The sequence below is a fragment of the Phyllobates terribilis genome, unplaced genomic scaffold (assembly GCF_046119375.1).
Source record: "Phyllobates terribilis strain yellow unplaced genomic scaffold, ASM4611937v1 Scaffold_2__4_contigs__length_985480577, whole genome shotgun sequence".
Lineage (NCBI taxonomy): Eukaryota > Metazoa > Chordata > Amphibia > Anura > Dendrobatidae > Phyllobates > Phyllobates terribilis.
This window is the reverse complement of record NW_027362762.1, coordinates 161740050-161762742: the sequence shown is the minus strand read 5'-3', so window position 1 is coordinate 161762742 and position 22693 is coordinate 161740050. Positions and strand designations below refer to the sequence as shown.

General features: G+C 45.7%; 1 protein-coding gene across 4 annotated transcripts in view; it reads right to left on the bottom strand.

The window, feature by feature from the left end:
- The window catches only part of LARP4 (La ribonucleoprotein 4), a 43463-nt gene extending 28116 nt beyond the window's left edge, over positions 1-15347 (bottom strand). For 2 of the 4 annotated variants that reach the window (XM_073663206.1, XM_073663208.1), the window contains exons 1-3: positions 15133-15347; positions 6050-6194; positions 3654-3815 (exon numbers count right to left, since the gene is read on the bottom strand). In XM_073663206.1, the coding sequence (XP_073519307.1) occupies positions 3654-3815; positions 6050-6194; positions 15133-15150 (325 nt within the window). In that variant the 5' untranslated portion in view covers positions 15151-15347. Of the gene's footprint in view, positions 1-3653; positions 3816-6049; positions 6195-15034 lie in introns of all 4 variants that reach the window. The other 2 variants (XM_073663209.1, XM_073663207.1) reach the window with 2 other exon arrangements.
- Between the last annotated feature and the right edge of the window lie 7346 nt (positions 15348-22693).

Here is a 22693-nt window from a genome sequence, read left to right as displayed (position 1 = left end):
TATCAGTTTGTAATAACGAAAAAAGTCTTTAAAAGGGAACACACCACCAGAAAATGACCCATTGCTTAAGCAAATCATGACCAAACGCTGTAACTTTTCGGCACTATGTTTTGGGCTTTAACCCCACGCCATTGACAATTTACACTGCAGGGACAAAGCTCCTGATATCTAGCTGGAGAAGGTCCAGTCTCCAGCTGTCAGACATACCCAGGGAGCCTGGAGAGAAAAACAGAAGCAGTTTATTACCACTTCCATCTTCTTTTGCAGGCAGCAAAGTGAACAGTAAGCGCTATGCAATGAACAGAAGCATCAGCACCATCAATGCTTCTATTCGACCCAGCCATTACATAAACACTGGGTCTAGGCCGCCATAGCAAAGATGCTGGCACATGATGCCCGAGTTAGTGAGAAAAAATAAAAAAAAAAAAAAAAGATTACACAGATATCCCTTTAAAGGCTCATAAAACATAAAAAAAAAATTCTGCATTGACTGTTATCTGTGAGAAATAATATATAAATATAAATATTAAAATGTAACAAAAGCTACACATTAAGTATCCACACAACCGTAATTAGATAGATCTTGCAAATTAGAAACTGGCCTCCAGGGCTTTAAACTCATTGTTCCTGTTCTTTACAGAAGAATTTTCAGAAGTATAGTTATCACCAACAGGATTATAACAGGTAATATCTTTATACACAAACCCTCCCCTTCACAATGACCTTTGCATATTAGATGCATCAACACAAAAGATAGGGACTGACCGACTGCGGCTAATGTACATGTGGATTTCCTGAAAGAGCAGGAAGAGTCTAGAAAAGTTCCAGTATCAAAACTGCAAGACGCCTAATATTTTTCGGACAGATCATGATATAAAATTAATCAAAATAAGATACAAAAAAAAAAAAACTAACGTTGAAAACACATTAAAAATCTTTTAAGCAATAGGTCATTTTCTGATTACCCATTTCCTTTAAAAGATCATGAATCCTTAAATAGGAAACCGAGATGAAAAGGTGGGGGTCTCGGGGTTATGGACTACCAGGACACAATACAGCTAGGCAGAGTAGTAGTTATGGTCACATGTTTATCTACAGGACCTCTATTACAGATGCCAGCTGGACTTCAACCTTTGTAATAAAAAGTGATAAAACTACCAGGCATTCAAGTAGTTCAAAACATAAAACAAACTTTCAACTTTCTTAACATTTGCTTACACCTAAGTCCTATGCAGCTTCACAATCCAACATCGTGATGACTTAAAGGGGTTTTCACAGAAAGTTAATTTCAATCAATAGATCTTTGAATAATAACTTCCACAACTGGTTTAAAAAAAAATGTTCCTGTGCTGAGATAATCTTATAAATGTGCCCCTGCTGTGTACTGTGTAATGGCTGTGTCTGACCGTACAGGAACATGGTCTGATCATACCACATCGCCTGGGCAGGGGAGGAAGCAAAAGAGTATACAGACATTACAACACAGATCACAGCTGATTCTTTCTTTACAGTAAAACATTGCTTAAAAACAGGCAGTGAAATGTTTTGCCTCACAAAAAGAATCAGCTGTGATCCCCTGCTGTAATGTCTGTATACACTTTTGCTTCCTCCCCTGCCCAGGAGATGTGGTATGATCAGACCATGTTCCTGCACGGTCAGACACAGCCATTACACAGTACACAGCAGGGGCACATTTATAAGATTATCTCAGCACAGGAACATTTTTTTTTTTTTAAACACATTGTGTAAGTTAATATTATTCCAAGATCTATTAATTAAAAAGTACTTTGTTACTGGGAAAACCCCTTTAACCTACCAGCCGCTGTGTAATATCAAGGCTGACCATACAATCAACAATGTAGCTAATATTTAGCAGCCATGGTCACGTAGTTATGGACAATAAGCCATATCAAAAAGTAACAAGATGCAGCAAGAACGAAAAAGATGAGCAGAGCAGGAAAACAGCTTCACTTACATAGACCGACCGGCAGCACGATATTACCGCCGATCAATAAACTTACCGATCAGCAGTTGCTTGAATGCCTGTTTACACAGGCAGACCAAAGTAAACGATGCACACTGAGCCATCTACACTAGATCCCTCAGCACACATAGGCTGCCATGATTTGACAGGACGAGTCCTGTTTACACAGGATGATGCACCGCCGAAAAAGATGAATTTTATGCAGCAGAAAAAAGTCATTTCACCCGATGAGAGTTTTGCTCATTCATCAGCAGCTTGTTAACATGACAAGATAATCGTCAAACAAGTGTTTTTATCAACACTCACGATTGTCTTGCAGTGAAATTGCCTCTTTATATAACACTGGAATATTTCTTTCAAGACAAAAGAACAGGGTGAGGGGGGAGAGGCGCAAAATTTTCAGATAAGCGAAAGGGAGAAAAATAAGACCTGTTCCTTGCGGACGGAAGGATTTATAGGTTATCTCTAATAGCAGAATACAATGGAGCCTTATCTAAAAATAAGGAAGTTCAGAATTTTTACAATGCTGAAAATACAAACCTCTAAGAGGCAGTCTTCTAATGACATCCCTATCCATATGCACTTTTAGAGCTAATGATCATAGCAGGACAGACAACTGAGGACACCTTTTCCAACTTAAAATAAAAAGCCCCTAGTTATGGCAGACATGAGCTATCATGGTATTACATCGATGAGCATTCATCTAAATAACCAATTCAGTGCAAGGCAAATGTATAACTGGCGGCATGTATGACTTGCAGTCTTTGACAAGAGAACCCCTTTAAATTTTCCTTTTAGTCCTCCTAAATGAAATGGTTATTTTCAAAGTTCTTTAATGGATAAAATTGCAAAGTGCCTGTAAAACAGAGCGTGCAATTTACTGCTTCTTAAGCCTCTCTTTTCAAGAAAGGAGGGTTTTTTAATTTCATTGTTTATTGCTCATTATCTAGGTTACTGGCCACTGCAGCAGTCGCTAAGTGGCCACCAGATTCCTAGGCAAGGAGTGCAGTGCTTACAAGCTTTTGTATACAGCTTGTAAGTGCAGCACTGAAGTTGGATGGCTTGCTGGATTCAGCCAGCTTGGGCGCCCCTACAGTTCTACGATGCTGTGGAAGCAAACGCTGCCTCTGCTTCAGCATAGGATAACAAAAGGTTTGGGCCAATGCTAGCCCGAACGTTCATTCAGGGGTGCAGAGCCCCTTTCCAGGCAAGCAGGAAGGTAGGGGAGTGCAGCCCTCTTGAAAAGCAATCTTGAAACTTGCACCTTTAAAAAGTTATATACCATGTGCGCATACCCTAAAAGAGGGATTCTTCATGAAAAAGCAAGCGCAAGTGAGCCCCATAAAAATGATGCCAATTCTCCAGATGGCTTCCGCTGGGAAGCTGCCTGCTCTCTATAGCTGAAGTATAGAGTAAAATATATTGCCAGCAAAACTGCCAGTGAAGCTGCTTCAGGAAGACAACTGATGGACTTTTCCTAAATGGTTTCGCCTGGGAAAACTCAGCAGATGCGGTGATGTTTATAAGACAGTGTGCACATACTCAAGGGAGTGCAAAAAATCCTGACCCGCACAATGCAAACCATGGCTTAGAAACAGAATACCAATAAACACACATGGGACACATACTTTCTTTTTTGTGATCGGGAGGGGAAGGAATACTGAATTACCTGAAACCTCAAACATTTGGTATCCAAGTTCGTCTTGTACTAATGAGTCCATTCCATCAGCTGCTGCTTCCTCTAACTGAAGACCATTCCTATTCGCTTCACAAGAGGGGGAATACATTACTTCAAAGGGTTTACACGTTTCACTCAAACCTTCTAGATTTCCTGCAAAAAATAATAGGTTTTAAAGAATTAAAAGAAAAAAACAAACAAAAAAAAAACCCTTCGTTTCCCTGAGGAAGCCGTGGTATGGAGCAGCGATACACATGGGGGTTCAGGCTTCCTTCTCCTAGGATGAAAAACCTTTACATTTTTGGGTTCTATCTTCATTTTATAAGTGGGCTTTCTTCTTGGCCGTTTGGCCTACCAGTGGTCTTTCATTATTTATATTACCTATGGCTATTCGTATTGGGCTGTGATTTTCTGATACGTGAAGGGGTTAACACTGCTCATCTTGGATTGACTGTTGGATCATCAGTCCATAAATATCCTATTACAGCAGAGAGGCTTGGTTATATTATAAAGTATTAAACAACTTTTCCCAGCTTTTGTGGTTGGGCTTATGTGTTTCAATCAGTTGATACAGTAAATATTTTGCCTTTGAAACGCCTTGGTCTAGAATATATTTCATGATATTTGATTAGGAGGTGCGGCTTTAGCTTATAATACTCGTCCCAGTTTTCTGGCATTTTTAAAGGGAATGTATCAAAATTACCTACTGTGTAAATCAGGTTTGTTTTCCATATTTAAAACCTTTTTTTGCAATTTTTTTTTTTTTAATAAAGACCATATGACAAAAAAAAAGAAAAAAAAAAACTTATTTCAGTAAATTTCACATAAGCAACTGGGGCTTTTTTAGAATCCTACTTCCTGTCCTTTCAGGAAGTTTTCAGCAGGCTACTTAAAGGCAGGAATACAATGACAGGTAACCTCAATACACAATAGGCGATGTCACAGCTCCCCCTCCCTTCACAATGACCTTTGCACAAGCTCATTTGACACTTCAATACAAGAGAGCCATAATGATCAGACCCCAAATTTATGTACAGGTGTCATTTCCTGAAACAATAGGAAGTTAAAGAGAATTTGACAGGTCGCAATTTTCTTTCACACAAGTCATTATGCCTCTGTAGCCAGGTTTAAGCTTCCCGGCCTCAGAGGAGCATTGCCCATGTCCAGAAAAAGAGAAGAGGCTTGACGTCATCGGAGGAGCCAAAGATGACGCTCCTTCTTTGCTTCTGGACATGCGCCTTTGAAGCCGGGAAGCGTACACCTGGCTACAAAGGCACAATGACTTGTATGAAAGTAAGTGGAGTGCACGTGCGAGTTCTGCGAAGAGCAGGTGATGACGCCAGCTATTGCAAATCATATCCACATGGTGAAGGGGCCGACTAGTCTGGGGAAAGAAAATACCCATTGACTCATCAAAAGGTGATTGGCATATGATAAAAATACTTAGAAATACTTTGTCTAAAGATCTGTTTATGTTAAACACTAAAAGGGACTGTTAGGCAAGGAATTTATACAGGAAGATACAAATGCTGGTGATATGGGAACATAGGGGATCTGACAGGCTCCCTTTAAAGTCTAAAAAAAAACATGAGTGGTAGGAGTGAAAACTGCAAGATTGTGACATGATAAAAACTTTTAAAAAAAATTTGAAAAAAAACAAACAAAAAAAAAACAGTTTAAATACCAAGACATCTTCAGATTACATATCTCCGTTAAATGTTTTTAAAAATATAGGTTGCCTGTAATGACTACAATGCAGATCTTCTAATCTGTTCTCTTATTTGTTCACTTCTGAGTTTAGAATATTTGAAATCGTTAAATGGGTGGCACGGGTGCATACTCCTGCCCCATCAGACAGCCATGGAGCAATGCGACTGCACACTACTCGATGCCCGGGTAACTCTCCAACCATGGGTGCAATAAAGCACCTTTGTGCCCACCGGCCTCGTATGTCTACGTAAACTATTAAACTTAAAATGGATTATTCCAATCAAAATAGGGCACCATGTTAAAATAGATTTGCTTAGCTCCTACAGCCTGGCAGAAGGGGCTAACATTTCTTACACAGAGACCATGAATATTGGCTGCTGATTTAAGAGGCGAGCACTGTCCCTGGATAGAAACAGAAAATAATGGTCTGAAATAATTTTCAATATTTCACAAGGGAACAGTTTAGGGTCGCTCATACCTAGGCCCCTATTTACATAGCAAGGGAGGACGGCCTACGCTGGGTCGATGTATATATTTTTTGCTGCCACACCCGAGTGATGTTTGCAGACCTCCTAGGAAGTTGTACATTTATTAAATTATAGGAAAGAAAACTTGACACGACTTTTTTTTTTTTTTTTTTTTTGCAGATGTGACTTATGACGTTCAAATAGACCAACCTTCAGTGTGTGTTTCTGTTGTGGCCACTGCCTCATCCCAAGACTCTTCTGTGCCATTGACAGTCTCAGAAACTTCAGTGTTTCCTTGCGGGATTTCCTGCCATACTTTTGCATGAGGATTCAAACCAGCTCCTTTAGATGCCACCTAAGTAGAAAGAAAAATAAATCAATCAATACAATTATGCAAATGTAGGTTTATAACTTTGAATGCTAATACAAAAACATTTTATCAAAGTTCATGAGCCACTAAAAAGTTACTTCAACTTTCACGTTCCTTAAAGTTTATAAAAGTTTTCACATGAAGTTTTCTGATACTGATTACAATTGACTCAATGGGCACATGTAATTTGATTTGCACTCTGAAATCATCCCAAAAAATTGACATGATTCTTAATTTCGTTCACAAAAAAACACGCCAGGAACAGAAGCCATGATCTTCAGACCACTGCGATTGACTGCAGCAGTCAGGTGACTTAAGCAGTGCATCATTGGATATTTCTCTGACGACAAGTTGTACCCACTACAGCCAGGCATCTAGTGACCAAAGACCAGTAACGTCATGTCTTCCAGTCCATGAAAGCTGCCTGTCCTGGATACACACCGGCGAACGTCACAATTTGCTTTTTACTCAATCCATGCCACGCTCAAGTTTTTATTGAGGTGGGCATCCACTGTTATAGGCAAAGTCTTTAACCTAGATGTTGGTGAACTGTTGCACCACAAAGCCGACTGGCGGTCTGGGACAGGGGGTATTGTGCGTGCTCGCAACCTTCCTCTTCTCACTCCTTTACACATTTCATTGCCTTTCTAAAATTGCAGCGGAAGCTTTGCAGTTCTATTACGATATACTATGTATTGGGCAGCAATAAGTAGCTGAGATCTGTGCTACGTGCAGTTTCCCAAATAATGAGTGCGGTCGTACTCTACAAGACACATTTTTAATCTCTAAATAGAAGAATCCAAGGAATTTTTTTTTTGAAGGATAATGAGTAGTTTTCAATGGTATTATTTTGGTGCATCTTTTACTTTTGATAGTGAAGATATTGGTGTTGGACACGGCTCCTGAATCTGCGCAATGAAAGTGTTCGGTCCATGTCCTCCCGCATATGACATGAATATATGTCTCTGAATAGAATGAGTTATACTTCGGTTTTAAACATTCTTGAAAGTTAAAGGGTTAAACTCGCAGACATGCAGCCCATGTCACCACTTTTTAGATGGGAAAACCCATTTGAGAGCATCCACAGCACTTCCTTACTACAGCTGCTCACCCCAAGATCACATAGGGGGCTTACAAAAAAAAAATTTGCAATCCTTTCCATTTTATCAGGATAGGAATAATAAATCTAAAGACAAACCCATCTATACTCTTACACCAGTCGTCCCCATCGCAGTGATGTCACCGTTTCCAGGTACATAGGATACATATCCAAACACTGGCCGTTCCTAAACATGGCTGCTCTCATTGTATGGTAAATACCAGGCACACAAGCAACAAGACAAACAGACAGTAAGATTTCAATACAAGCTTAGGAGCGAATGGATGTGGACAAACAGGTTGGACAAAGTAAAGGGAAAACACAAACCTACAGCAAACAAGATTTTCAACTCATCTACAGGAGGGCCTGTTCACATAGCGCTTTCCTATCCTGCCCCGAAATACACATGTATTCCTCATGACAATTCTCAACAAAGATTAGACAAGTAAATGGTATTATGCAGCCTCACGGATTAGCAGCATTGAAAGTCAAGCTAAACTGCAATTCAGTGGCAGAAACCTGGGGACAGCTGCAGATTTCTGACGCAGAATCAGGGTAGGATTTTTCTGAAAGTAGAAACTGATCAGTGTACCTGTTCTTTTAAGCCAGGTCTTTATATTTCCCCAGTTAAGACCTGGTGGGATGGCCTGTAACACAGCTCACCATGGCTGCCAATGAGCGGCATTATCAGATCGTGGCAGGCAGCAGCCATCGCGATGAAGTCGCTAAAGACCTGATAGGGAGGGAAATTCCTTTTAATCCAATGTAGATCAAGAATAATCCTGAATGTCTTATTAGGTTTCCTTGACCGTAAAGTGCCGGATTAAAGGACTTAAAATTAGTTAGCACAAGACCTGGCAGGATTATCATTTGTCACCAACATTGCCAAAAAGGCTTTAAAAAAAACCAAAAAAAAAAAAACAAAACAAACAAACACTATTCAGAGGTTACAAGCTTCCAGAAGGTTCTGTTCTTGGACACTTTACAGAGTGTATTTTAACTCTGCCAGACACCTGAAGTCCCTCCGGAGAGCACAGAAATACAAACGGAGTAGTCCCTTCACACGATGCAGATATGACTGGCACCGCGTGCAGCTCCGTACACTCACCCACATCACGAGTGGTGCACAAGCAGATTGCCATTACATGCCCTACGCTGGTACATAAGAGACCAGTGTAATGACTGCCGAGCAGCGGGAATCATCGCTAGTGTTTCCTAGCACATAACACAGACCAATTGACTGCTGTGAACCTGGAAAGGAAACAGCTGCTTGAAGGAGGTCTCAATCCTCACCAGGTACAAAACAGATGACAAAAACTGTTCTAGAGAGAATGAACAAAAAAAAAAAAAAAGTTACAAGTTCATCTTTTGTTTTTTAACAAACTGAGAAAACAGTGAAGGAACTGTAGTGGGGAAAAGTCACGATTAAATTGTGTAAGTGATTATGGACACTGGGGGTTGACGTTTCCAGTTCTAGAGGTCATTAATTCTACCCCAACCTACTGTCTCCTCCCCGTTCCTGTAGAATGTAAGCCCGCAAGGGCAGGGTCCTCTACCCTCTGCACCACTATCATTGTTAGTTTACTGTAAGTGATATCTGTATTTGGTATGTAACCCCTTCTGTACAGCACCAAGGAATCAACGGCGCTATATAAATAATATCACAGCCTTTTAACATTTGCTGCCTTCTACAATAGATATTATATATTTGCATTGTAATTTAATTAGAAAATTTAAAAAGCAACAGAAAAAAAAAAAATGCTTCCCTTGAGCAAAAGGCTATATCTCCAGCATGGTGACCTTGAATAGACCGGTAACAGTGGTAGTGCCCTAGAGTCAGAAGACAGGCAGGATGTGCAGTAATGGCATCACATGGCTGTCACTCCTGCTTCCCCTGTGTACTCTGGCAGCAGGAGACAAGGCCATTGCTGCCTGGCCTGCAGTGACCGCTCCGGCTTGCAGCTACTTTGCTAGCAATGGTAACATTTGGTAACCGTCCAAATGATCAGAGCACACATTGTTTAACAGGGTTGTGTCATATTAACCTTGACGACCGCTTGGTAGAAGGCACAGCTGCCCACAGACGTACAGATAATGCAGCAAACAGAATCATTACTGCAAATAATCTGTATCTAAAGAGCGAGCATGTCAGTATGAATGTGCACCACTAACACGCTTTTTTCATTAAAATTGGTGGTAATATGAGTCTACAACATGTTATACACTTAGATCCTACCAGCTCGTTTTAGTCATAGGGGTGTGATCCTGGTATTCAGTTGGGGCTGGCGCCTCTCATGTATTTGAATTTTGCTCCCGGCTAGTGCTGATATAAGTGAGGCACATGTGCAGGGAGCCGAGGCTGGCCATGTAAAACTGCGCAAGCGCCCTACTTATATCAGCACTAGCCGGGAGCAAAATTCAAATACATGAGAGGCGCCAGCCCCAACTGAATACCAGGATCACACCCCTATGACTAAAACGAGCAGGTAGGATATAAGTGTATAACATGTTATAGACTCATTATATTACCACCAATTTTAATGAGAAAAGTGTGTTAGTGGTGCACATTGCATCACTAACACTGGGAGGGCAGTATAGATAGGACATGACAGTTTCCCTTTAGCAGGCACATGAGGAAGCGCACTATGAGCAACGTGTCAATGTTACCAAGCTGCAGGATGTAACTAATGACCACTCCGAGCATAAAGGTTTGTACACAATGCATCAGAGTGGCTTGTGCCATTTGAGGATTCCATGTCATTTTTGGCAGCACTGAATATGTACTTGTTAGGCCAGGTTCAGACAGGCGTATATTACAGCTGTACATGACACCAATGCCTGGACTGACCTTGGGCCTCCAAACCTGAACTTGCAGTCTCAGACACAGATAAGACTAAGTCAGTCCAGGCATGGCAATTTGTTTAGGGGCTGTAATATACGCACCCGGCTTAAATCAGAGTAAGGCTGCGTTCACACATTGCGTATTTTCGCGAGCTTTTTTGCGCGCGCTTTTTGAAAATACGCAATGTGCTTTGTGTCTGCCAGCAAAGTGAATGGGAAATTCACTTTGCCGTTCAGACACAGTGTAATTTTACGCAGTGGGAAAGCGCAGCTGCGTAAAGAATTGGCATGTCAATTCTTTACGCAACTGCGTCCCGCGCTCTCTATTGTGCCCATTATAAGCGATGGAATTACGCAGCGGTGTTCACATCGCACCGTACGGGGGCGCAGGATGGATACTCACCTACCCGATGTCAGGGGAGAGGCGTCCGGTCCGCTCCAATCCCGCGCTTCCAGCATCTGTCGGTGAGCCAATCAGCTGTTAGCTAACAGGCTTGTAACCGGCTTCCGGTCAGCTGATTTACAAGCCGGTCACGTGACAGTCTGCTGATCGCTTCACAGCAGATGCTGCAAGCGCGGGACGGAGCAGACGCGTCTCTCATCCATCGGGTAGGTGAGTATCCATAGTCTGTACATACACTACTAGGGACACACACACGACACAGACGATACACACATGACAGACAAAGACAGTACACATGTCACCCTTTATTTTTCACACTGCATTTTTTGCTGCGCTTTTTTACGCAGTGTGTGAATGGAGGTGTTTTTTTTACCTGCGTAAAAAAACGCAGGTAAAAAAAAGCAGGAAAATACGCAATGTGTGAACGCAGCCTAAAGGGAACCTGTCAGCATGAAAGTGCAGCCACCATGGAACAGGAGGAGCTGAGAAGATTGATATATAGTTTGTGAGTAAAGTCTCAGTATAACTTGTGTTTTGATCATTTAATCCTCTTCTCTTTCTGGGGTTTTGGGTCCAGTGGACGGGCCTATCAGTGATTTACTGCTCACCATGTATGGCTACATGGTGCCCACTGGACTGAAAACCCCAGAAAGAGCTGAGGATTAAATGATGAAAACAGTTTATACTGAGACTTTTCTCACGTAACTATGGATCAATCTTCTCAGCTAAATAAATAATCTTTTTATTTATATAGCGCCAACATATTCCGCAGCGCTTTACAATTCAGACAATTTACAGACATCATTACTGTCCCCATTGGGGCTCACAATCTACATTCCCTATCAGTATGTCTTTGGAGGGTGGGAGGAAACCGGAGAACCCGGAGGAAACCCACACAAACAAGGGGAGAACATACAAACTCCTTGCAGATGTTGTCCTTGGTGGGATTTGAACCCAGGACCCCAGCGCTGCAAGGCTGCAGTGCTAACCACTGAGCCACCGTGCAGCTCATCCTGCAGCTCCTCCTGCTCTATAACATGCTGCCTGCAGTGGGCTGCACTTTCATGCTGACAGGTTTCCTTTAATAGCCTTCTGGTTAATGTTTGTATTTTAATCCTACAGATTGGTGGGCCCAGCAAATTCCCCCTTACCCATTCACAGATATCTATAGGACATGCCACAAACATATGTGTCTGCCGAGACCGCACCACCAACTGCCAAAACAGAAATGCCTTTGAGCGTACATCCAGCTTCTCAGGAGCTCCCATGTCAGCCATTACTGCCCATGGGAGAACCTGCTGTGTCAGGACAAGCACGCGTGGCTTCTGCACCCTGGTTTTACATTCACAGCATACATGCATTTGCCTTGCAAAAACAGTTTAAGTGATTGTCGCAAGTCCCATGTGTTAATCAGTAGTGTGATCAACTGGGTTGATGTGATATGTGGGTCTGAGCATGCGCCCAAGAATCACAAGCTAAACAAAAATAGACCCAAGTGCCCTAGGGTACTGTGCCACATGGCAAGGGTCACAAGCAGCAAAAAAAACAAAACAGCCAAAATGTGGTGTGAGCAGATGTCACAGGTAATCTAGCAGGTAAATTGGATACCTTCAAGGCCACGTGGCCATCATCAACCATATTAACCGCGTGTTATCTGTAAACTGCACCGCTGCTAAGTGGAAGAATGACAGTACAAAGTAAGCGACTGTTGGGGTATGTGCACACGATCCATAGAGGCAGCGCTTTGAACACAGTATACTTTATGATGCATCCAAAGCACTGAATCCGCATGTGTTCATTGAACCATGTGGATTCACCGCATTCAATACATTGTAGTGATCCAATTTCTCTTGTGGAGAGTAGCGACTCCACAGGAGAAATTGACATGCTGCTGTCTGGAAAGACGCTCCGCATGACAGTTTACGCAGGCGAGCGGCAGACACAGTGGACATGGGATTTCTACAAATCCCATCCACTATGCTTTAACAGCTGGACGCTGCGGGTTTGACGCGGCATAACACTCAGCGGCAAAACCGCAGCGGCTCCTGACCATGTGCACATAACATTGGAGGCCCATGGACCCCACCAACACTGCTGATGTTAGCGGAGCACAGGCCTCACACCGGTGCTACTGCTGTGCCAAGGAACACAGAACTGTGCACAGTCTTGTGGACGGCAGTTGACACCTGATAGTTAAAGTGTAGCAGCACTTTCAGAAACATGACATGTCAGGTGGTTCCATTGCTGGGACACGTGTGCGGAGATGCCCACCAATAAGCTCAGCTGCTCCCCCTTCACAATATGGACACTAACTTATTATCAAAGACACAACTCAGTTGAACACTACTGCACCTACATCCTCCCGCAATCAGTGGGGGTCTCAGCAACCGGATCCCCACTCATCAAAACGTCAGCCAAGTCTGATGTGAAAGATGTTTTCTGAGTGTACAGACACATTAAGCAGCATCTGCAAAATGAGTATCAGAACTACTCAATACAGCTGATGGGCACAGGCTTACTGACAACTGCTGCTCCTCCCTAGGACAATTTCAGTTTGTAATCACCTCCACCCAGGATTACCAGGCGAGGGCCACAAGCCAGCGATACATCACCCAGTGGTCTGCCAACAGATCCTTCAGCGCTCCCTCCCAAACCCCATACACATGCATGGACTCCGAATGGGAGTAAACTGACCAGCTCAAGGGTAAAGGATCCAGCGAGACAAAACCAAAAATAAAGTCCAGTCATTGAGCTCCTCATAAGCTACTACATTGTCTATTCAGCTTTTGGGAAAGCTGAGTGATGACAAACATGGCTGCCATCATACACAAAGCATACTAGTAGTATTCCCAGAGCCCTGTAAGCTAATCAATAACCGCCTCCACCCTGAATGCATTGGTGCAAACACAGATGCCTCTTTGAGGCTTTGTAACTTTGTAGAAAGGCCGTGGTGTAGGCCTTTTCGGCAGTCACCCGGCTTTCCCTGCAAGCTGTATAAAACAAGAGCAGGGCAACCAATCAGCAGCACAGGTAATTCAGAGTTAACTTTCTCTTACAGGAGGGCAGTGACCAAAGTAAACTAACGAAATGGCAGATACAGAAGTGGCCCAGGTCAGCTACAAAAGGCTTTCCAAACAAAATGGAATATAAGCGGCCAACAGCAACGTCCTTGGTGAACGGCAGAGGCAACAGGAAGTGTCGTAATGCTCAGCACTCACCGACTTGTTGCTCATCACAGACTGGGGGATGGGAAACCTCAATGTGCTCATTACATAATATATTACATATCTAATCACACCAACTATCGTCACCCAACAAGCCAAGTCCCCAGGCTACTGATCAGTGCTCGCAGGAGAGCAGCCCATTACCTAGAGAGGAAGGTGGCAGGGGAACACAGCTGCTCCTCTGATGGCACATAACCACCCGCCTGCCCAGGATGACCCCAGGGATCTCTCCACATCTTATCTGGTGTATTAGCAAAATAACATTCATCCCATCATACCAAAAAAATCCTGGTGACCCTGGTTCACTGACTACACATGATGGGTGTGGAATAGTGACCCCCAGTGCATTGCGGGACCGATGGGGGTGGTAGAGTGACCCCCAGTGCATTGCGGGACCGATGGGGGTGGTAGAGTGACCCCCAGTGCATTGCGGGACCGATGCACTGGGGGTCACACTACCACCCCCATCGGTCCCGTAATGCACTGGGGGGGGTCACACTACCACCCCCATTACGGGTCCGATGGGGGGTGGTAGCGTATGGGCGGCAAGGTGGCGCAGTGGTTAGCACTGCAGCCTTGCAGCGCTGGGGTCCTGGGCTCAAATCTCACCAAGGACAACATCTGCAAGGAGTTTGTATGTTCTCCCTGTGTTTGCTTGGGTTTCCTCCGGGTTCCTCCCACACTCCAAAGACATACTGATAGGGAATCTAGATTGTGAGCCCCGATGGGGACAGCGACGATAATGTATGTAAAGAGCTACGGAAAATGTTATAAAAATAAAGATTATTATTAGTGTGACTACCATTGCATTATGTACAGGATGCAATGATTGGGGGTAGTAGTGGTGACCCCAGTGCATTATGTAATGATGGGGGGGTAGTAGTGTGACATCAGGGCATTATGTAATGATGGGGGGGGGGGTAGTAGTGTGACATCAGGGCATTATGTAATGATGGGGGGGGGGGTAGTAGTGTGACATCAGGGCATTATGTACTGGATGTAATGATAGGGGTAGTAGTGACACCAGTACATACACAAGGACGGAGCACATGGCGGAGGCCGGGCCCGTCCATATGGCGGCTCCTCCCGGCCGGCAGTGTCAGTGCCGGCTCTGCTCCATGTCACCTTGACTCTGCCGCCAGCAGCAGCAGCTCCGACAAAGGTCACTGCAGCCGCCCCCTCCCCCTCAGCCCCTCGCTGCCCCGGATTAGCCCGCAGTGATGGCCGCCCCCAGCACCCGCCGCCCCGCACCCCTCACCGCTCAGGTGCAGCGCGGCCCGCGGAGGATTGCTGTGTCAGCCCGGCCTCAGTCACATGGCGGCTCCAGGCCCCTCACCCTCATTCTCCGGTCCTCACCTCCACGAACAAGAGCATCCTATCACGGCAGGGAGCGGGGCCCGGACACTCGGGGGGAGGGGAACAGGAGAGCGACGAGGATTAGTGCGGGAGAGGAAGGAAGGACGAGTGAGTGACAGCGGCGGGGCCCGCACTGCTTGTCACACAGGCCAAGCCCCCACACCCTCCTCAAGCTGCGGCGCTGGAGCCCGGCCTCTTCCGCCGACGTCCCTCCCAACAGCCGGTACGGCGCATGCTCACACAGAAACTACTTCCGGCAGTCAGGGGTCAGCAGCCGGCGCCATCATAACACGTGCTGCAGAGCTGCGTCCCTTGCAGGTCATGCCGGCAGCCGCCATTTTACCGCAGGGCAACAGGCGGCAAGGGGAGGAGGAAGGGGCGGGACCTTGTGAACTGATGACGCGCTGACGTGAGGCGATAGTGAGACACGTGGTGGCGGGTGGAACAAGGGATGCTGGGTGTTATACTTCTGCTACACTGGAAGTGACCGGTTGGCTTCCCATTTCCGATGGGCCAGATGTGTGAAAACGGATTGCCCATGGCGACCAATGGCGGAGCGGCTTTTGTTAAATTAGGCCGAGTTCAGAAATGAGAGCTGGGCGCTGATTGGTTGCTATTGGCAACAAAGACGGTTTTCCCTTGAGATCGTATGTACACTGCTCGAAAAAATAAAGGGAACACTTAAACAACAGAATATAACTCCAAGTAAATCAAACTTCTGTGAAATCAAACTGTCCACTTAGGAAGCAACACTGATTGACAATTTCACATGCTGTTGTGCAAATGGAATAGACAATAGATGGAAATTATTGGCAATTATCAAGACACCCTCAATAAAGGAGTGGTTCTGCAGGTGGGGACCACACACCACATCTCAGTACCAATGCTTTCTGGCTGATGTTTTGGTCACTTTTGAATGTTGGTTGTGCTTTCACACTCGTGGTAGCATGAGACGGACTCTACAACCCACAGAAGTTGCTCAGGTAGTGCAGCTCATCCAGGATGGCACATCAATGCGAGCTGTGGCAAGAAGGTTTGCTGTGTCTGTCAGCGTAGTGTCCAGAGGCTGGAGGCGCTACCAAGAGACAGGCCTGTACACCAGGAGATGTCCCAGATGTGCTCAATCGGATTCAGGTCTGGGGAACGGGCAGGCCAGTCCTTAGCTTTAATGCCTTCATCTTGCAGGAACTGCTGACACACTCCAGCCACATGAGGTCTGGCATTGTCCTGCATTAGGAGGAACCCAGGGCCAACCGCACCAGCATATGGTCTCACAAGGGGTCTGAGGATCTCATCTCGGTACCTAATGGCAGTCAGGCTACCTCTGGCGAGCACATGGAGGGCTGTGCGTCCCTCCAAAGAAATGCTACCCCACACCATTACTGACCCACTGCTAAACCGGTCATGCTGAAGGATGTTGCAGGCTGCAGATCGCTCTCCACGGCGTCTCCAGACTCTGTCACATCTGTCACGTGCTCAGTGTGAACCTGCTTTCATCTGTGAAGAGCACAGGGCGCCAGTGGCGACTTTGCCAATCCTTGTGTTCTGTGGCAAATGCCAAGCGTCCTGCACGGTGTTTGGCTGTGAGCACAACCCCCATCTGTGGACGTTGGGCCCTCATACCACCCTCATGGAGTCGGTTTCTAACCATTTGTGCAGACACATGCACATTTGTGGCCTGCTGGAGGTCATTTTGCAGGGCTCTGGCACAAAGGCGGAGGCAGTGGTCCTGCTGCTGGGTTGTTGCCCTCCACATCTCCTAGTGTACTGGCCTGTCTCCTGGTAGCGCCTCCAGCCTCTGGACACTATGCTGACAGACACAGCAAACCTTCTTGCCACAGCTCGCATTGATGTGCCATCTTGGATGAGCTGCACTACCTGAGCAACTTCTGTGGGTTTTTTGAGCAGTGTATAATGACACAGTGTCCATAACATCACGGATGTCTCATCAGTCGCTATTTATGCTGCATTTATGGCCCAACCTGTTGCCTCGCATCAGAAATGTTTCATAGGGGTGCATGGCTACTGCGTGGTCACCCCAGAGTGGACTCAGTGCGTCCTCCATGGACATGTGGGGGTCCTCAGCAGCGGAAACTTGTAGTACGGTTTCCTTTTTGTCCCATTGCCCAATTCCCACCCGGATATATCATGTGGCAGGCTGTCCTGTGCGCAGATCCATGTTGTGGCTGGAGCTGAGCGCCTTCTTCCTCCCTCCTCTGAGGAGCCGGCGTTGTGATTTTTTTTTTAATTATTTGCAATTAATAATTGAGGCTTATATTTTATTTGGAAGGCTATCTGCACCCGCTTGGCTTCCCATGTTTGGGCAGGAGGGGCAAAATGTTAAAAAGTCACTTATTTTGTACAAAGCCATGTGTCCCTCAAAATTAACAACTTTTTAACAATAAAAACCCTTCCTTACTTCCCCTCATTGGTTTTGTGATGCTTTTTTTTTACCTATTATTGAAAGTATAAGGTTGTTTGGCGCAGTAATGTGAGAACAACTGTGGTCGTGGTGTGTGGTCGCGCTGGAGTTCTGGTTTATTCAGATGCGGGGCTTGCCGTGTGGTGGATTACCACGTGGGATAAAGAGACCCGGACAGCAGATTTATGCTGCCAAACCATTGGCTGTGTTATGGCAAAGGCTTCTTACCTCTGCCTCAGAAAAACTCTTACTGTCGCTCTTACTCATTCTTATCTAGATAACTGTAAAGCTCTACTGCTCAGTCTCCCTCTTACTAAACTCTCCCCTCTCCAATCTGTCCTGATTGCAGCTGCCAGGATAATAATTCTGTCCAACCGCTACACCGATGCCTCTACCCTGTGCCAGCCATTGCACTGGTTGCCCATCCAACGGAGTCCGATATAAACTTATCACTCTCACCCACTAAGCGCTGCACAGTTCTGCACCGCCCTATGTCTCCTCCCTGATTTCTGCCTATCACCCAACTCACGCTCTCCGTTCCGCTAATGACCTAAGACTAAAGGCTCGCTCACACAGAGCAGAGCATTTCTGCAATTTTTTTTTCTCATGCCGATTCAGCATGAGGAAAAAATCACAGCATGCTGCGTTTGGCAGCACATCTCACACTCATTTCACTTAATGGGTGCGTGGAAAACATCAGACTGCACTTGGATGTCATCCCAGGGGCGGACCTACCACCCGTGCAGCCCGTTCATTGAACGGGGGCCCCAAGGGAGAGGAGGCCCCTCCAGCAGGGCCGCCATCAGGGCATGACTGTCCTGACTCCAGTTTGGGGCCCAGCCGTCGCCATCGGGCACCACGCGCGCTATGGGACCCGTGAGCGGAGGAGAGCGGCGGTGTCAGCGCCCGCTCCCCCCCGCTTGCTCAGGGCCCCGGCACCCGGCACAATACTTACCCCTCCCCGTGCCTCCGCAGCAGCTCCTGCATCCTCGGCGGCTGCTGCACTGTGACGTCTCAGGTCAGAGGGTGCGGTGACGTCTTTTCACTGCGCTCTCTCCTGAGCAGTCACAGCGCAGAGTGGGATGAGGCCGGCGACGCTGGAGTCCGGAGCAGCGGCAGCAGGTGAGACGTGAGGTGAGTATTTGATTCTTTTTTATTGTATGGAGGCCTGTGGCAGTATAAGGGAGGGGGGTGAGGTGGGGGTGTGTGACATCCTGCATGGGGCATTATAAGGGGGGGGTGAAATCCTGCATGGGGCATTATAAGGGAGGGGGGGTGACATCCTGCATGGGGCATTATAAGGGAGGGGGGTGTGTGTGACATCCTGCATGGGGCATTATAAGGGAGGGGGGTGACATCCTGCATGGGGCATTATAAGGAAGGGGGGTGAGTGTCATCCTGCATGGGGCATTGTAAGGGGGGGTGACATCCTATATGGGGGGGAAAAGCCTGCATGGGGCATTATGTGGGGAGAACAGCCTGTGTGGGGCATTATGTGGGGGGAACAGCCTGCGTGGAGTGTTATATGGGGGCCAGTATTCTGTATGGAGCGTTATATGGGGGCCAGTATCCTGCATGGAGCGTTATATGGGGGCCAGTATCCTGCATGGAGCGTTATATGGGGGCCAGTATTCTGTATGGAGCGTTATATGGGGGCCAGTATCCTGTATGGAGCGTTATATGGAGCGTTATATGGGGGCCAGTATTCCGTATGGAGCGTTATATGGGGGCCAGTATCCTGTATGGAGCATTGTATGGGGGCCAGTATCCTGCATGGAGCGTTATATGGGGGCCAGTATCCTGTATGGAGTGTTATATGGGGGCCAGTATTCCATATGGAGTGTTATATGGGGGCCAGTCTCCTGTATGGAGCATTTTATGGGTGCCAGTATACTGTGTGGAGCGATTCGCTGGTTTCTGAGCTATTGTGGAATTTACAATAGATATCACTCATGTAATGTAAGAAGTGAAATGTTTGCATTGTACTATATATATATTTCTCTTCGGTATCTGTGCATCATGAATCGTGGTATGTGTTAAAGGGGCCCACTGAGACTCTTTCGCCCGGGGCCCACAAAAACCTGGAGCCGGCCCTGGGCCCCCGACTCCATGCTGAGCGCTAAGCGCCCGGACATCTCAGCGCCGCTTTCCTCTGTGTAGCAGGGCAGCGCTGCTGCGGCAGCACCTTCATGATTCCCCTGACTTCCGGTCATGAACCGCGCCGTCACATGGCCGGAAGTCAGGAGAACCTGGTAGCAGCAACGTGGACGAGCGCCAGGATTCTGCAGGGATCGCATGGGGGGGGGGGGGGGAGTATAACAAGTTTTATTTTTTTTAAATACAATTAATTAACTAGGAGTGGGGGGAATCAGAGATGCACGGGGGGATGAGAGATGCACGGGGGGTGAGATGCACGAGGGGGGGATGAGAGCTGCACATGGGGGGGTGAGAGATGCACATGGGGGGGATGAGATGCACATGGGGGGGATGAGATGCACATGGGGGGATGAGAGCTGCACATGGGGGGGATGAGAGATGCTCATGGGGGGGTTATGTTTACATAACTTTGTTGCCCTATGAAGGGCGGGGGGGGGGGGGGGGCAAAAATTTCTTGCACAGGGGCCCACTACAGTCTGTGTCCGCCCCTGTGTCATCCGACTGCAGTCCGATATACGCTGAGACACACAATGGAGAAATTAATCTCTCCTTCTTCTCCGCACCTGTGATCCAATTCTCGCATGCAAGAGGATCAGATCACAGTAGCATGATACTCGTTTCACTCTTGCAGCAGAGTTTGAGCCAAGTGTCATTAGCATCTCGCATCGGTTGCTATACACTAATGTGACCACGGCCTAACACCCTCAATCCAAACCCACTTCCGTCTCCAAAACTTCTCATGAGCTGCACCAATTCTCTGGAATGCACTACCCTGGACAATGCAATTAATTCTCAATACCCACAGTTTTAAGCGTGTCCTAAAACCACATTTCTTTACACTGGCCTATAGCCTCATCTCACTTAGCTAAATATTCTCTTTTTGCCCTTCCTAAATTTTCCTGTAAATCTAGTCTCTTGTATGACCTGTTCACACACCCTCCATGCACATAATAGCCCTCTGTGCCTGTACTGTACACACACTGGCTGGTGACCGGTTCATGCAGCATTACGTGAATACCCTATTTATTATAGTGATGGCTGGAGCATACAATACAAGCACTTTTTACCATTTACCTTTCAGGTCTCCCCTATTTCCTCATAGATTGTAAGCTTGTGAGCAGGGCCCTCACTCCTTTTGGTATCTGAGTTATCTGTTATTCTGTTATATCTTTATTGTTTGTACAAGTCTCCTCTGAATTGTAAAGTGCTGTGGAATATGCTGGCGCTATAGGAAACAAATTATTAGTATTATGGAAACCATGTATATTTTACTTTGTAACACTGCAATGTTTTTGAGAAAACATACTATGAAAAGCCATAGGCGGAATATCTCCGCTGACGGCTTGTAACCCGGCCCCCGGCGGCTTCTCACCCCAATTTCTGTTAGTCTAGGGGAGGAGGGAGAAGCTGACACGGGGTTGGACTAATCAGAGGAGACTAATGGAGCCCCATTCCTCATTTGCATTACACTTTACTTTTTTTGTCTTGTGACATTTTTTGGGTCAAATTTTACAAAATGGTGCATGCGGTTTATAAATTGTACCCAAATATGCTCCCTTTTTTTTACAATTCTTAGCCCACATTCACACATTCAGTATTTTACATCAGTATTTATAAGCCAAAACCAGCAGTGGAACAATCAGGAAGAGTATAATTGAAACACGTCACCACTTCTGTATTTTTCACCCATTCCTGGTTTTGGCTTACAAATACTGAACATGTGAATGTGGCCTTGGTGTATAAAGTTGCATGTTTCTCTAATATGTCTCAAAGTTTTCAACAAAATGTCAGGCATACATACAATCTGTCCATGGGGGGATGATATTGTGATTTTTTTGCAAAGTATACATTTATGAATCAGCTAAACCATTTGGAAACCCTAACTAAAAGGGCGCAGATTAAAATAATAAGGTGCAAAATGAAAATGCAAAAAAGACCAAAATAAAGGCACAAATGCAATAACGAATCAAACCTATAGTCCCCAGCTGTTTTTTAAAACTTGAGCCCGATTCATCAAGACTTGCGTGAAAAACTGGAGGCAGATGCTTCTGCTTCATTAAGAGGTGCGCACCACTTAATATCCGGAACATCTGAAAAGTGTTGTGCGACTCTTTGTGCATCTTGCCACAATTATTGTTCTAGTCGTGGACTGGAGTAAGGTTTGTGACGCAGTTCGTCATGAATTTGATGATCGGGGGATTCCACGCCGCAGCTTTCTCCAGTTTGTCGGAGCTTGCCGAAAATGGCTTGAGAAGGTCAAACGTCACAAGCTTTTTGAGTAGTCTCTCTTGTGCCAAAAGTTTGCAACTTTTCAAGTTTTTAACACTAAAATACTAGCGTAAAAGCTTTGATGAATCAGGTTCTATATTTTCTCCGAAATGTTGCAGGGTTTAAAAGTAAAGCCGACACAGCTACAATAACAGCATATCGGGCAGCACCAATCGTATGACAGGTTCCCTTTAAGGCTAAGAATACACAGCGAAGCTGAAATCGCAACGACACATTGCGACATTGGATGTAATGATTTCATATGGTGTTGCGTTGCACCCTACGATGCAGTCATAGATGTTTCCAGATGTGTTGGCTTTTCTGTCGCTGGTTACGAGTGGAACTTACAGAGAAAAACTATAACTGAAAAATTAACACTGGTTGTTTATTTTGGAGACACTTCTGGTTCTGCCATAAAAATACTGATGAAATAATGATCAAAAATACTGATGTGTGAATGAAGCCTAAGATACTGCCAGTAGTAATAGAAATGGTGTGGGTGGTGTCCATTCCAACACCCATCTCACCCTCTGCTACATGATTGCTGGGTGCTGATGTTATCTTTATGACAGCCAGGAGGCATACTGAAAGCTCCCGTGTCCGCCATGTTTGTGCCACAGACTGGGCGTTATAGGAGATCGGTAATTTTACAATACACTGCAATGTATAAGTACAATGTACAAGTGATTTGGTGATCCCCTAGGGCACTGGTCC